Source organism: Myxocyprinus asiaticus, chromosome 37 (genome assembly GCF_019703515.2).
Source record: "Myxocyprinus asiaticus isolate MX2 ecotype Aquarium Trade chromosome 37, UBuf_Myxa_2, whole genome shotgun sequence".
Lineage (NCBI taxonomy): Eukaryota > Metazoa > Chordata > Actinopteri > Cypriniformes > Catostomidae > Myxocyprinus > Myxocyprinus asiaticus.
The window spans coordinates 2,658,844-2,675,547 of record NC_059380.1 but is presented as its reverse complement, the minus strand read 5'-3'; the positions used below and the strand labels follow the sequence as shown (position 1 = coordinate 2,675,547).

The following is a 16,704-nucleotide window of genomic DNA, read 5'->3' as shown; positions in this document are numbered from 1 at the left end:
GATTTTCTACAGTATAGCAGACAGTTTCAAGATTTTTTTTCTAATGGAGTTTTATAAACAAGGTTCGGGAGGAGCAAGGTCATTTAATCAAACCAATCTGTCACAAACATTTACACTACCCTCTAAGCAGGATTACATTAATTTGCGAACTACTGAAATGTTATTTAAGTTTTGGGAGAATTAATTTATTATGTACACTGTAAAAAATGTCTGTTAATGATTAGTTACCTTACAATATACAATACAAATTTGAATATATTTAAAAAGACAATACATGTAGTTTTACGGCTAATTTAGCAGAAAACGATCATTTAATTTCACATGTGTTACCCTGATGGTGTTTTGTGTTTGTGTGAGTGACACTGAGCACTTTCTCATGTTTATTGGTCATTGCTCCTGGATGGGCCACTACTGATGAACTTGTCATCATGTGCTCTTCTGTAATTTCTACAGTGATTAATAATATATTATAAAGTGAAAAGCACATTTTTACAGCTACAGAAGGTTAATGTATTACAGTAAGTTTATAATATAATAATATAAATGACAGTACTGCACCGTAAAATATACAGGCATCAAAATTACATCCCGTAAAGCCTGTAACGTGGTCACCATATTTTTTTTACAGTGTATTTCTGGCAACCACAGCTGCCAGTTTTTTACCTAAATTTAACAGGATTTTTTTTTTTTTACAGTGTATCTTTTTCTTTTTTTTTTTTACCGTAAATTTAACTGATTTTTTTTTTTTTTTTTTTTTTTTACATTGCCAGTGTGGTCATGCTAATTTAGCAGAAAATGTCTTTTGGATTTACTGGTTTAAAATGTAAAGATTTTTTGGGTAAATTACAACAGAAATTTACAGGTTGTTCTGTAAAGTTGTTTACATTTTTTACTGTATTTTTTACCTAATTATTCTGGCAACCACAGGTGCCAGTTTTTTTTTTTGTTTTGTTTTTTTACAGCGTAGGCTATTTATTTATTTGAAAGTGTATTTATTTTCTACTCTATATGTACAATGATACTGCTTGGTTTTTTAATTTTTTTTTTATCTTGGGACATTATTTCTTTATTTACTCTGCAGATTCTGCCTTTACAAAACCTTTTAAAGTCTCATTTAGTTATTTGTCTTTATTCATTTGCATCTCTGCTATAGGTACCTATATCCTGTTTATACAAGGGAATTTAATTATTTGTTTATTTGTCTTTATTAACTTCCTTGTCTCTCTATGCAGGTACAGTTCTGCCCACACAAAGTTGTTTTTAAAGTCTTAAGAGGTTATTTATTTATGTATCTGCTTTGGAGAATCAACCTATACAAAACTTTTTTCAGTCTTAGGAACTTTTTATTCATTTATTTCTCTTTTTACTCTGAACATACAGCAATTCTGCCCATGCAGAGTTCTTTGGAATCTTGGGAATTTACTGTCTTTATTCTTTAGCTTGTCTCTCAAATACAAATACAATACAATAGTTCTGTTCATAGATTGTTTATTTAGCCTAATTCTTCCAGTGCAAAACTTTCAGTAATGGGAATGTATTTGTCTTTATTCACTTGCTTCATTCTGCTATGCAGATACAACAGTTCTGCCCATGCAAAGTTGACATGTGAATGCCCACAGTGCTGTCTATCCTGTCTCCAGTGCGCATGCGCAGATGGTTGACGTGCGCTGGGCGCTGAAGAAAAAGAACAGCCGGCGCCATGCGCTTCCATCAGACTCGCTGAGCAGAGAACTCTCAAGTGTCAAAATATAGATGTCCTGGGAATGTGAGAGCGTCACATTTCCTTCGGTCCAAGCCGGCGAGAGAGCCAAGGGAAAAAGCGACTGGAATGAAACTACAGGGTGGCGTTTATTTCAGTTTCGGTTGTGGATAGTTGTGGTAAAGTTGCAGGGTGATACTGTGAGCAGGGCACAGAGGTGGCATTAGTACAGCGCTATACAACAGCGTGAAACATGGAAGGGGAGTCAAAGGAAAGCGAAAACCTGGAGCGAGAACGGCAGTATTGCGAGCTGTGCGGGAAAATGGAGAACCTGATGAAGTGCGGACGGTGTCGCAGCTCGTTCTACTGCAGCAAAGAGCACCAGAGACAGGACTGGAAGAAGCACAAGCGCGTGTGCAGGGAAGCCGACAAGCCGCAGACCGCTGGACAGTGCAGCGCGACACAATGTAACACTTCTGAGAAGCCGAAACAATGTAACACTTCTCAGAGCGACTCTTCCCTTGTGACGTCAGCCGGCGAAGGCATGCGAGATTTTATCAAGTCCGCCACTGGCTCGGATACGGTGTCTGACACCAAACCGCCCGGTGACGGCGTGTCCAACAGTTCCAAACCCAACGGACAGACGCGGTACCCGCCGCAGAAACTGGCCACGGACTATATCGTGCCCTGCATGAACAAGCACGGCATCTGCGTGCTGGACAACTTCCTCGGGGACGAGACCGGACGCGGCATTCTGGAGGACGTCCGAGCCCTCTACCTGACCGGCGGCTTCACGGACGGACAGCTGGTCAGTCAGAGGAGCGACTCGTCCAAGGACATACGGGGGGATAAGATCACCTGGGTGGAGGGCAAAGAGCCGGGCTGTGAGCGGATAGCGTTTCTCATGAGCCGCATGGACGATCTGATCCGACACTGTAACGGCAATCTGGGCGACTACAGGATCAATGGAAGGACAAAAGTAAGTAGCAAGACAGGTGGAGCTGTCATCAGAGGATACGGCACCACTTTCAAGCTCAAACTTTGAAAGAAACGCACATGCATGCATATTATACCTAATAATTGGCCTATATGTAACATATTTGACCTACTTCATCATTTGAGTGACTCTGACCACCTTTTAAACATATTTGGGGTTTTATGCACAATTGTAAGAAGGAAAATCTCAGCTTTCTAATGATGTAGTTATTATGTTTTTACTCCAAACCTTCAACCAATATATGAAATGTTAAATGTTGGCTGATATAATAATTTAAGGGAATATTCTGCGTTCAGTACAAGTATTATCAATCGACAGCATTTGTGGCATAATGTTGATTACCACAAAATTACATCTGGAAATATATGTTACAGTGGAAGTGAATGGGGCTGATCCGTAAACGTTAAAACACTCACCTCAAGAAACATTATGCGTGTTAACATGATTTTAGTGTGATAAAATCACTTATTAACCTTTTCTGTGTAAAGTTCTATCCAATTTGCAACCTTGTTGCCATGACAACATGTGGCTGTAATCCTGGTAATTTAGTAGTTTGCTGTAAAACGACCAGTGGTGGAAAGAGTACAGATTTTGTACTTAAGTAAAAGTACTGCTACTGAAGAAATAATTCACATGAGTATAAGTAGACGTACTGAGAAATATTATGACTCAAGTAAGAGTAAATAAGTAGTAACTACTCAACTAATTATGTTATATATATAGTATATACGCTTCCATTTTTAGAACACAAAGACATTTTTGTTCTTGAAAGAGATTGATGATTCCTTTCACCAAGGATGCATTAAAATGATCAAAAATACTGCCAAAATCATTAATTGCTAATTATTATTATTATGGTTTGAAATAACTGTTTTAAGTGGTATTCCATTTATTCTTTACTCGTGACGAGAAACATATACTATGTCACCTATTCCTTACAAATAGGGCTGCATGATATATCGTTTCAGCATCGACATCGCAATATGTGCATCCGCAATAGTCACATCGCAGAACGTGCGATGTAGTAAGGTAAACATATATCAGTCAACAATATATTTTTTTTTTTCAAAAGGAAAACTAGCATTATATCTGTCTGATATGACGTAATTTACTTCGAGTTCGTTGCTGCACGTTGTTGACGTGCAGGCTCTGCTTGCGCATGATGAAATGATGAGCGAGGAACAGGCAAAAAAGTCCGTTATATGGAAATATTTCGGCTACGGACAAGATGATGTTGACCAAAAACAGGTACTTTGTCGAGAGTGCCTGCAGTTGTTGCCACAACACGAGGCAACATGACCAGTTTGTTTGATCATTTAAGTCAGCACCACAAATCTTTGTATGACGAGTGCAAAGCCAGATCTGAATGCCGTCCAAAGCAAAAAGCTATTTCGGATGCCTTTGCCAGTGTTACACCATACGAGAAAGGTTCCAAACGGCAGAGAGAAATCACAGATTCAATAACATTTCACCTCGCGAAAGACACGGTAGACTACCAATTAACACGGTTACCAAAGAGGGTTTTAAAAACATGATCCGGTCGCTTGACAAGCGGTATGTAATACCATCACGCACCTATTTTTTAAGTTTAAGTTATTTTATTTTATGTTGTATTTTTGTAAACCACTCAGGGTTGGTGTATAGCTGCTCTTTTTTTATTTTTCAAATGGTTTAAATTAAAAGATGTTCATTGTTTACTTTTCTATTTTCAAAAAAAGAGGTTTGTAATTTAATTTGTAATGCAATAAAATGTTAAATGACTTATTCTGTCATTCACATTAATTCCCTATTGTGATAATGAAACTTCCTCAGTGTAATGCTCTGTTTTAACCTGGTTGGAGTACAGAGATAAAGCCTCCTGTAATCTCCTGGATCCCTTCTAGACACCACACTTCTTCATTCACAAATGAGCCCCTTTATTTTAGGGTAAGCAACATGCATTATTAATATCATAACATGTTAGATCATTGACTGTAGCCTGAATTGATAGAGGAGTGTTACATGAATACAATGGAACCATGGTGAATTAAACAGTGTATTAATTATTATAATAAAATAAACTACCCAAAATAAGTCAAACAGTAAAAAGTCATTTTCAGTTTCTTTTTTTTAATTTAAATTTTCCATGAAGATGCAGTTCCCTACAAAATCACCCCTATCATTCTAGAATAATTAATTATTTTCAAATAGAGCTATTCAGGTCATCTGGTGAAGTCATCCTGTATTTTTTTTCATATCGCAATATATATAGCAGAAAAACAAAATATCGCAATGTATATTTTTCCCAATATCGTGCAGCCCTACTTACAAAAGCATTCTATAGTGTTAATTTGGTACTCAAGAATATGTTCTTATTAATAGAACAATTGAAAATAGTGCGTTACCATGCGCAATATCAAATTTTGGTTTTAAAAATAGGGGAAAAAGTAACACATTTCTCCTGAAATTCTATTTTCTCCTAAAGTTTTTTGTTTTAGAGAGATGAAGACTATTCCATGCATTACTGTTTTGAAAAAAGAATCTCTAACCAGGATAGAGAGGGAATTGGACGGCCCAGATGCACAAACAAAAAGACAAGTAAATCACAGTCTCTAGTTTGAGAAACAGACTCCTCACAGGTGTTAAACTAGCAACTTCAAAATACCAAAGACCTGCATTGCTGCAAGAGGTTTCTTGGACAAACAGGACATTTTAAGAACACAACATTTAAATAGAAATAGTCATTTGTAACATTTTAAATGTCTCTAAATCACCTATAAACTGCATAATGTGAATTGTGACTGAAACACATTCCTATTTCAAGTTTATTCTCAATCATGTATGTCCAGGTATTTTGGCTATTAAGTTAACATACTGTTCAAAGCTAATATAATGCAATATTATAGAAGAGGAAATGTATCCTCTATGATATTGCAGCAATTATCCAGATATGGAATGAGATTATTAAGCAAACTGTTATCAACTCCTACATGCTAACTGAATAAAATCAAGCAAAAATAAACATATCACACAGTGTGTAGGGAGAGATACAGTATGATTGATTCAAACACTAAAAGTGGTTATAATAATGGTATAATAATGTCTTAATTAACATTATGGTTGGGGGCCTGGGTAGCGCAGTGGTAAAATACGCTGGCTACCACCCCTGGAGTTCGCTAGTTCGAATCCCAGGACGTGCTGAGTGACTCCAGCCAGGTCTCCTAAGCAACCAAATTGGCCCGGTTGCTAGGGAGGGTAGAGTCACATGGGGTAACCTCCTCATGGTCGCTATAATGTGGTTTGTTCTCGGTGGGGCGCATGGTGAATTGAGCATGGTGGGAGCGTGGTTATAATAATTAATACACTGTTTAATTCACCATGGTTCCATTGTATTCATGTAACACTCCTCTATCAATTCAGGCTACAGTCAATGATGTCTCCGTGGCAATGCGCTTAACAAGCCACGTGATAAGATACGCAAATTGACTGTCTCAGACGCGGAGGCAACTGGGATTCGTCCTCCGCCACCCGGACTGAGGCGAATTACTATGCGACCACGAGGACTTAGAGCGCATTGGGAATTGGGCATTCCAAATTGGGAGAAAAAGGGGAAAAATCCCCCCCCCCCCCCAAAAAAAAAATTAACATTATGGTTATTTAACGTATTGAGATATTATTATTATTAATTAAATTGTAGCTTTTTGGTTACATTATGTTTTGTGATTTCTCATACCTTCTTTATATAACATCCATCCCTTGTGCACTTTTGGCCTCTAGCAGGTGAGACAGTGCAGGGAAGTACAGTACAGCACCGTTAGCGAGAGTGTTACCCGCTAAGACAGTTTATTTTGAACGAAGGGCGAACGGTTGCGGAATTTATTTCGGGAGTACAACACCGAACTGATGTGGATTGATAGAAGATAGAAAAAATGTTCAGTGAAAAGTCAAAAGAAGATCGCAATGTAACTATAACTATAGTATTGTAACTATATTATTAATAAAACACGGGAACTCGTTGTGTGGGCATTTTTTGCCACCATATTTTGAATTTTGGGGATATTTTTGTCAATTTCGGTGGCATTTTTGCCCCGAGTCCACATTAATTTCCAACACTGGAATTGTATCTTTCTAAGGTATTTAAAAAGTTTGTTTTAGACATATAGTAGCAAGTAAACAAGATATCCCCACATATATGTCAAACTACATTGTGTTAATGTTTGACACAGTTAAAACATTGCCTACCTTAAAAACAAGTGAAGTTTGATCAGTGGTTAAACGTGTTCAGACGGTTGAACCCTCATACCTGAATGAACGGCTCCTGTCCAGAATAAAATGAAATATGCAGAAAATCACATTATTACAGTTCTTGTGTAGTGACAGGGCAGAAAGTCTTGGAGCAGCTAGAGAAGAGAGGACACCGGCGGCAGTTTATGCAAGCTGCTGTGCCAACACACTCTCACGGCGAAATCGTCAGGATTCATACGACTTTTCTGAATTTGGCTAATTCGTATGATATCGTGCGACTGCACTCGTTTGAATTCCTACGACTTTCACTACAGCCAATGACATCGCTGGACATCGTTTCCATCTAATACGTGACAGTTACTTGCTTGTGTCACACACAATAGCTTCCTATCATGTTTACACAATCTACTGATTGATTAAGTTTAGATAAGGGGTTTGGGTAATGGCATAATATTAATAAGTATGTCCTTAACGCCTCGTGTGCGAAACTCACACTTCCGCATTAAATATCCGGGAATTTGCACGTGACGAAGTCGTACGAATTTATGCAAACAACATCGTGCGAGACCATACGAAATAACCAACTCGTAAATTATGTATGACTTTTCATGAGATTGGGTTGGCTGTGCACATGATGCTGTGCCCTGCGGGCTTCCATCGTGCCGCGCACAGCGCATTTTAGTTTATAAACAGATTTAGCGCTTGTAACTTGCCAATTTCTTCTTTCCAAAAAACTTCCCAAAACTTCCGAAATATTATGTATTTTTTTGTACTTTGAAATTGTGTTGAAAAATAACTGTAGCTAAGTTGAATACTTCACGTTTAGTCAACTCAAGTAAAAGTACTATTATTTATTTATACTTAAAAAAAGAAGACACATTTTAAAAATGTACTCAAGTACTGTAACGAGAGTAGTTTTAATTAGTTACTTTCCACCTCTGAAAACGACGATTGAAACAACTTTACAGCTCAAATAATTAGAGGTCGACCGATAGTGGATTTTGCTGATAGCGATAACTACCATGATGGTAAAGGCCGATAGCAGATGAACTGGCCGATAGTTTTTAAAATTGATTTAGCCTGTAGAATGTCAAAAAATAAAAATGTGTATACTTTCCTTACTATGACGGGCACAGACAAAGAGTCCAAAATGAATAAAACTCAGATACAGTTTATTGTTCAACCAAGATCCCAATAATAACTAGAAAAATTTAAGATTTGGTGCATAACGTGGGACTTTTATGTATAAGCAAGCCTGAAATACACCGGGGACTAGTGTTAGTTTTAAATTACAAAATGATGAAGAAACTATCGTAGATTTTTAGCCGATGACGATAGTTCCAAAAAGATTAATTGGTAAAACCAATATATTGGTCTACCTATACAAATAATACACGTTTTAACAGAATTAATGTAAGCTTCACATTTCTGCCATTAAACCCTCCAACATTTGGCCCCATTCACTTCCATAATAAGTGCCTCACTGTAACATAAAATGTATTTTATTTTTTTTAAGAAAAGGAGGGACGAGTCAGAATTGTTTTTTGTGGTAATCAACACTAGCCACAAATGCTGTCGATTGAGCTTAACTTGTATCAAACCTCGAATATTCCTTCGGGGAATGCTTTCCTTTGTACTTAAGTGCAACTCAGAATGTGTCTCTGGGAGAAAGTAACTCAAAATGATGGAGCGAGTCATTGAAGAAGAAGCTTGTCTGTTTGGTATAGAAAGAATAATGCTTTTTAAGGTCAAATGTTATTGCAAATTCATGGGGCTCTCTGTTTATTAGCCTAGGTCATGGATAACTAGCAATATCTGAGCAGGAAGGACATACTAGCAGGAAGGACATACTAGACAGTCTGATCTGTATATTATTTTGCATTCATGCACATGCATACAGTCCCCCTCAGAGGGTTTGACATATGGCTGGGGGATCAGGAGAAAGGCCCGTTAACACATTCTCCTTGAACGGATTAGGTTTAAAATAAGAACCATGCAGCTTTGGATGTATAGAAGTCTCATCTCTGATCCTCAGGTGATGCAGAGATGTGTTCGCACCTGTCGAAGTGCTTATGCAAATAGTTTGGATCATCACACATCCACATGATACCCAGATACCAACTTTTCCATTGCAAGTAAACCTGAGGCAGTATTATTGAGAAATTATGAAAAATATGAAGGCATGCTACTTTTAGTAAGTGCACTCTTTCCGATAGAGGTGGCATGAATATGTCACGATGTATTTATCATTGAGAACGTTTCTGAAAAGCCTCTGAAGTACATTTCCTAAACATATGTCACCTGCTTTTGAATTGTGTTCAAGATGAGCGCATCTTAAATCACCATTTTCATTCATGACCTGCTTACGGGTGCAGATTGAGTTAAACTCAATCGACAGCATTTGTGGCATAATGTTGATAGACAAAAATGTATTTCATCTCCCTATTTTACACTATATTCACTCAGTATTCAGTCAGCAATATTGAGTAAGTATCAAAAATAAAAAAGTTTTTTATGCATTAATAAGGTTCTAAACTTGAAACTCACACAAGGGCGAACTATCACTTTGAAGAATTTCGCCAAGCATTTTCGGTTGACATGCTCTCAAAATGGCCAGATATCAGCCGACCTTGCCAATCACCTACTATACTAGTTCAGGAGTCTATGTGCTAAACAAGACTTCCTGTATTCCTGATAACGACCGTGAAATGTATGCAGGTTCAGTTTCTCCCCCAAACCTTTTTCCATTGTTCTTTAACTTTCTACATGCACAAATAATGTCAGGTTGACCTGTTTTTAATTTCAAACAGGAGCTTCCTGTGCAGCCAAAGCCTTCGGTACTGATAGTGCGTTTTTGAGTTATCCACGAGCAGCAAGGCTCTCAAGTTTTCCCAGGTCAAGGGAACTGTGACCAACAGCTGCTATCAGGTGTACCAGACACAAACATCATGTTTGAACAAACCATAACCTTGCACACTTCAGGGAAACCATCATTTTTTTCCTTCTTGCTGTAAACTCACAAACTTACACCCTTTGAGACATTTGCGATACATTATGCAAGATCTTGAGTACTTTTTCGAAGATTAAGAATACGTTCCTTGTTTGCTAACTTGCATGAATCCTGTGGATTTCCTCACAAAAATTTTAATAGATTGGTCTCTCTGTAGGACATTAATAGGGCTGCAGGAATGTGTGAACGTGTTGAAAATGTATCTTATTTGAATGGAAGAACTCTTTGATGAGTCTCTTAATCAGAGCGCTCCTAATACTTCACTGTTGCACTGCCTTGGCATAATGTTTAAGATTACCACAAAAGGGCCTGGGTAGCTCAGCGAGTATTGACGCTGACTACCACCCCTGTAGTCGCGAGTTCGAATACAGCGTGTGCTGAGTGACTCCAGCCAGGGCTCTTAAGCAACCAAATTGGCCCGGTTGCTAGGGAGGGTAGAGTCACATGAGGTAACCTCCTCGTGGTCATGATTAGGGGTTCACGCTCTCAATGGGGCGTGTGGTAAGTTGTGCGTGGATTGCGGAGAGTAGCATGAGCCTCCACATGCTGTGAGTCTCCGCGATGTCATGCACAGTGAACCACGTGATAAGATGCGCGGATTGACGGTCTCAGAAGTGGAGGCAACTTGAGAATGGGACCTACTAAGTAGTGAGAATTGGGCATTCCAAATTGGAAGAAAAGGGGATAAAAAATAAAAAAGATTACCACAAAAAATTATTTCGACTCGTCCCTCATTATTTATTTATTTATAAAAAATAAAAAAAAATCATTGTTTCAGTAAGGCGCTTACAATGGAAGTGAATAAGGCCAATTCATGAACATTAAAATACACACTTTGTTTAAAAGTATATCCACAAGAAAAAAAATCATGTGTAAAGTTATATCCAATGTTATAACTTTGTAGCCGTGGCAACACCACGCTGTAAACCCTGTAAATGTTATCACGCTAATATCATGCTAACATTTATGTTTACATCTCGAGGCTATACTTTTGAAACAGTGAGTATTTTAATGTTTACGGATTGGTCCCATTCACTTCCTTTGTAAGTAGAGGTGGACCGATATATCGGTTTTACTGATTAATCTGTGCCGATAGTTGCTTTTTGGATCTATCGGTAATATGCAAAATATCCATGCCGATAGTTGCAGATATTTTGTTTTTATTTTTTTCCCTCATTTTTTATTCCTTATCAATAAATGTGATCTGGTGAAATGTATACAAACAAAACTCTTCGTCTGGTGTAAATGTAGGCTATAAAAAACTGCATTCGGTAAATACTTGCGTATTGAGCATTGTAACAGAGCCAAGTCTCTATCGTTTCAAAATGAGAGTCCCTGGTCTGTTTCCGGCTTGTTTGTAGGAAAAAAAGAAGTCCTGCGCTATGCACCAAATCTTAATTTCTCTGGTTATTATTGGGATTTTGGTTGCACAATAAACAGCAGTTTTTCTAGGAATCCATTTAGAAAAACTATCGGCCGATTAATCGATTATCTGCCTTTTCCACCAACTTAGTCATCGATATTGGCAAAATCCACTATCAGTCACCCTCCAATTGTAAGTGCCTCACTGTTACCCAAAGTTTAGCTTTTTTTTTTTTAAATAAACAGTGGACCAGTTGAAATTATTTTCAGTGGTAATAAAATCAACATTATGGTACATATACTGTTGATTGAGCTTAATCTGTTTGAACCCGGAACATGTAGTTTAAAACCCTTGCTCCTATTTCAGCATGCTTCACAACTATAACTTGTTTGCAGATTCATTTCTTCGAAAAGTGTGAAAAATGGTCTGTGGTGCTTTCAAAACTAGCCCGACGCAGCTAGATTGTCTCAAGCAATGGTATGATTTCGGGGTGGGACTATTTGCTCTTGCAATTACATTTGTTGACCCTATTGGCACAGAAATGACATTTCTCTCCTTTAAATCAGGATGTTGAATATCAAGTAGAATGACACAGAAATATAGTTTATGTTGTTGTGCTCCAATCAAAGCAAATGCTCATCATAGGCACTTAACAGTTAGGTGTGAAAACCAGAATGCTTGATGGAAGGTGATAGCACTTCCTCTAACTGTAAGAATACTTTATGAATGACATATAAATAGATATAGTTTATACATCAGTGCTCAAAGCAATGCTTTTGAATGCTCATATGCTGTGCACAGGATGTTTTAGTGTGAATAACAGACTGCTTGATGGGAGGTGATAGCACTTCCTGTACAGTCTTTTTAATGTTATTGTCATGGTCACAGAAGTACACCAGAACAACTCAGCAGGTGTGTAACATAGAATCAGCTGGAGGGAAGAGTCTGTTATATAAGACACAATGAACGGATAATATGTTTATGTTTTGTATTGATCTAGAACTATAAATGTCCTTTGTGGTTGTTAAATGTTGGAAGGGTGTTTTAAGTCCTGTATCAGTAGGCTGGACATCAATGTGGACTGGGAGAATGAAGGAAGGACGAGTTGAAAGAGATGAGAACAGAGGGACGAAACAGTTTTCTTATATTCTTATGATGCATTTTTCTTTAGTTGTTTTTGTGTGAAGTTTACTATTGTCTATAATTGGTCCAGAGGGTCCACAGCCTCCCATATGACTACCGTTTGGGTATCAGGTTGAAGAATGTGCTGCAGTATTATGCGACCGGAGATACACTGGATCAGAATCGACTCTACGAGCTGTTTTTGGAAAGCTCCACCACATGGGGCTTTCTCCATAATATTTCTTTGCGTCTACATTGACGTATAGTTTTATTTTTTCCCCTTATGTCAGGAAGCCTTGCGTGCTACCAACAGAGGTCTTGTGGGTCACGTATTGGTCCTGCCCCATTCATTCAATTGTTTTCAATAAATATGCTGTTTTTTTTTCTCCCCAATTTGGAATGCCCAATTCCCAATGCGCTCTAAGTCCTCGTGGTGGTGTAGTGACTCACCTCAATCCGGGTGGCGGAGGACGAATCAATGAGACCGTCAACCCGTGCATCTTATCACGTGGCTTGTTGAGGGCATTACCGCGGAGACGTAGCATGCGTGGAGGCTTCACGCTATTCTCCGCAGCATCCATGCACGACTCACCACGTGCCCCACCGAGAGTGAGAACCACATTATAGCGACCACGAAGAGATTACCCCATGTGACCCTCCCTAGCAACTGGGCCAATTTGGTTGCTTAGGAGACCTGTCAAGAGTCACTCAGCACGCCCTGGATTCAAACTCGCGCCTCCAGGGGTGGTATTCAGCGTCAATACTCGCTGAGCTACCCAGGCCACATTAAATATGCTTGTTAAATATTCGCTAACGTTGATTCAGTGAATGCATGTCATGTAGGGCTGCAACAACTAATCGATAATGGAAATCATCGACAACGAATGTAATTATCGATTAGTTGGATATATGCCGCGAGCACGGAGAAGGTCCGTCAGTGGCGTCACTTCACAGCCCAGTGAAAAATGTGTTACATGATAAAACTCGTTTGAAAAACAGCGGAGACAAGTTGAAGCGGAAAAAACATGACCCAAGTTGTCCAGCGCACGAAAGCACTTTATAAACACCTTAAAGAAGATCATAATAAGAATACAGTTTCATGTGGAGCGGTTACAGCATCAGATGCGTTGAAAGAGTGCTTGTGCTGTTTAATGCACGAGAGATGTTTCTTTCCAGCGCTTCACTTACATTTTACTGCTATTTTCTATGTTTTATAGTGTATACATGTTATGAATTCAAAATCAGCCACGTATTTTGCAAAACTGTTTGTTCTTACCACAAGCGAGTCTCCGTTAAACTTTAATGAGCAAGCAAGCGCGTGCATCTGCGTCAATCAAACCGATCACAATGGAGAAAGGGAGCGCAATCATTTTGATTAAACTCGTGCAACATCATACCTCGAGTTCAGTTTCAATGTAATCAATCGTGCAGCTTTCATGGATATCACACTGAAGTCTCAGAGGTCAAGGTGTGCTGGTTTTTAAAGTGTTTTCTCCTGCTCATGTAAACGCATGTAATACAGTGAGCACCGGGATGAGTCTTTTCAGCGCGAGAGTGAATCTGCACTGCGTTTACAGATGATTGTACTGTATTAAACTGTATGTAATGCTGATTATAATGTATAATAATGCTAAGGGTCCTGATATTTGAAAGTCCTCCTGATAATGCAACGTGACAATGTCTGATTTCACTAGTAAATTTATACAATGGCAAACATGATTTTACTGGATAAGTCATACAATTTTTTTTTTTTAAAGAGTAGTTTAGAACAGTGGTCAGCAACCTGTGGCACGCCTGCCAGCATTGGCACGTATACCCAACAGACTCGTGCAGCGCGTGCAAGCCATTCGCGCATCATGAGCCGGCAGTGCTTCACGTTCGGTTATTCACGTGAGTAAAAGCGCCCGATTTGCTCCAGTGAGTCTGCGCGGATGACAGCCTACATTCCGTGTTTCTTTTGTTTCTTAATGCTTTCAGAACAACACGTGATGTAATAAGGAAAACGGCACTATTAATCCTTGAGATTTCCAACCCAGCATACAGGTACACCCTCCTTAAACCATTATCACACTCAAGATTACATTAAACGATTAAAAGAGAAAACATAAAAATCTGAGTCGAATCAAAATATTAATGAAACCTGGAAATACATTTTTAGGATTTTGTAGGTGTGATTCACCGAAAAGGGCTAAATAGTTTGATCTGCTTGTGATGTGCAAATGGCTTGCATGCAGCGTGAGTCTCGTCACACTTTAATAGTGTTTAGCCTCCCATTCAGCTGATGAAAACACGCTCCGTGATCATGAGGGAGGATTACATAAAAAAGTAAAATAGACAATTAATTTAGAAAAATGCAAAATGGAAACATTTTGACAAGTGGACTCAAACTTTTGAAAATCACATACATGCACATATATATATATATATACACAGCTCTGGAAAAAATTAAGAGACCACTCCAAATGCTTCTTAAATCAGTATCTCTACACAGGGGCGGACTGTTCATAGGGAGAACTGGAACTTTTCCCGGTGGGCCGGCCGAGAAACGGGGCGAACAGGCCGTGATAAGCTGAACAGGTCATGACAGGCTGAAGAGGGCCGCAAAACGGCACGCGATAATCCATTCCAGTGTCTGTTGAATTCCTGCTTGAATTTTTGCACCAGGAGTGGCATAAAGTCGCCCAACAGCAATGTGAAAGACTGGTAGAGAGCATGCCAAGACGCATGAAAGCTGTGATTGAAAATCAGGGTTATTCCACCAAATACTGATTTCTGAACTCTTCCTAAGTTAAAACATTAATATTGTGTTGTTTATAAATGAATATGAACTTGTTTGCATTATTCGAGGTCTGAAAACACTGCATCTTTTTTGTTATTTTGACCAGCTGTCATTTTCTGCAAATAAATGCTCTCAATGAAAATATTTTTATTTGGAATTTGGGAGAAATGTTGTCAGTACTTTATAGAAAAAAACAAAAATGTTCATTTTAATCAAACACATACCTATAAATAGTAAATCCAGAGAAACTGAACATTTGGAGTGGTCTCTTAATTTTTTCCAGAGCTGTATATATGGAGCGTTTTCCAAATGACATTTATGCGCCCTTGAAGGGCACTTCGGGAAAGGGACGTCACTCGAAGAGTCGTCACAAACAAAAGTAAGAAAGTTTCTTTTTTCACAAAAGGCCCTTTTACAAAAATGTTTTGTGATGGCTGCAATCAAATTGTAATGCCATGCTTTCTTTAGAGAGCCCACATCAAGAGCTCTGTCCTTTGTAGTGAGTAGGGCATAGGGATGATCACTTTCTATTTGAATTCACCCATATTGTTTTGGCGGGGGGTTGAGGTGGACGTCGGCACAGCCGTTAACTAGGAAAATAAAAAATGTCACTCCATGTCAGAAAGATTGCCGACCCCTGGTTTAGAAACATGTAATCAGTGAAAATACTATTTTAAAAACTATAATATTAAAATACTTAAATGTATGTAATCAGTGACACTGTACAAGGATATGTATCTAACATAGTTCTGTTAATATTACAAATTATTAATATTTCTGTTCTCGTGTCCCCATTGCCCTCTGCTGGCCTGATTTTTTTGTCCCACCCCACGCCCTATGGATCATTTTACTCTTTAATGATGAGCACATTTTGTTAAGTTTTACAAGTAAAGGAACTGTGTCTAATAATAATAATAATAATAATAAACCCAAATGTAACTTTTCATGATTCAGGCTTTGTTCAAAGTTTTGTGAAAGTATAGAATCATGAATTCAGTACTGTAAATCGAACCAAATCCTTACACCCTTTATCATATCAGTTTTTTGAAAAATCATATTGTAATAAAATACAGGAAATAAAATGTCAGTTTTTATCCGATTAATCGATTAATCGTAGAAATAATCGAAGATTAATCGATTATCAAATAATCGTTAGTTGCAGCCCTCGTGTCATGTTCTATATTTAATGTACAATGATCATAATTCAAGGCGTTTTTAGCAGAATTAACTTCGGATCTGGAATAGATTAAGTGTCGCATAAACACAATTTTTATCTTTTTAGACTAGTCAACTCCAAAATTTCCATTTAAACGTCAGTGGAATTAGTCGTTCAGCACATCCCTAATAAAATCTCTGTTCTACATTATTTTAGTGCGATAAAATTGCTTATAGGGTTTACTGGTGTTACATCATCACACCCTAATAAGTTTAGTAAGCAATTTAATCACACTAAAATCATCTTAACACATACAATATTTAGTCTGCTGGCTAAACCGTGTGTATTATACTG

At 38.2% G+C, this 16,704-nt stretch overlaps 1 protein-coding gene across 2 annotated transcripts in view; it reads left to right on the top strand.

Annotated features, from left to right (window-relative positions):
• Positions 1-1,517: 1,517 nt before the first annotated feature.
• Positions 1,518-16,704, top strand: part of LOC127428099 (egl nine homolog 1-like) — a 38,334-nt gene continuing 23,147 nt past the window's right edge. The window contains exon 1 of one of the 2 annotated variants that reach the window (XM_051676185.1): positions 1,518-2,678. In XM_051676185.1, the coding sequence (XP_051532145.1) occupies positions 1,953-2,678 (726 nt within the window). In that variant the 5' untranslated portion in view covers positions 1,518-1,952. The remainder of the gene's footprint in view (positions 2,679-16,704) is intronic. The other variant, XM_051676184.1, reaches the window with a different exon arrangement.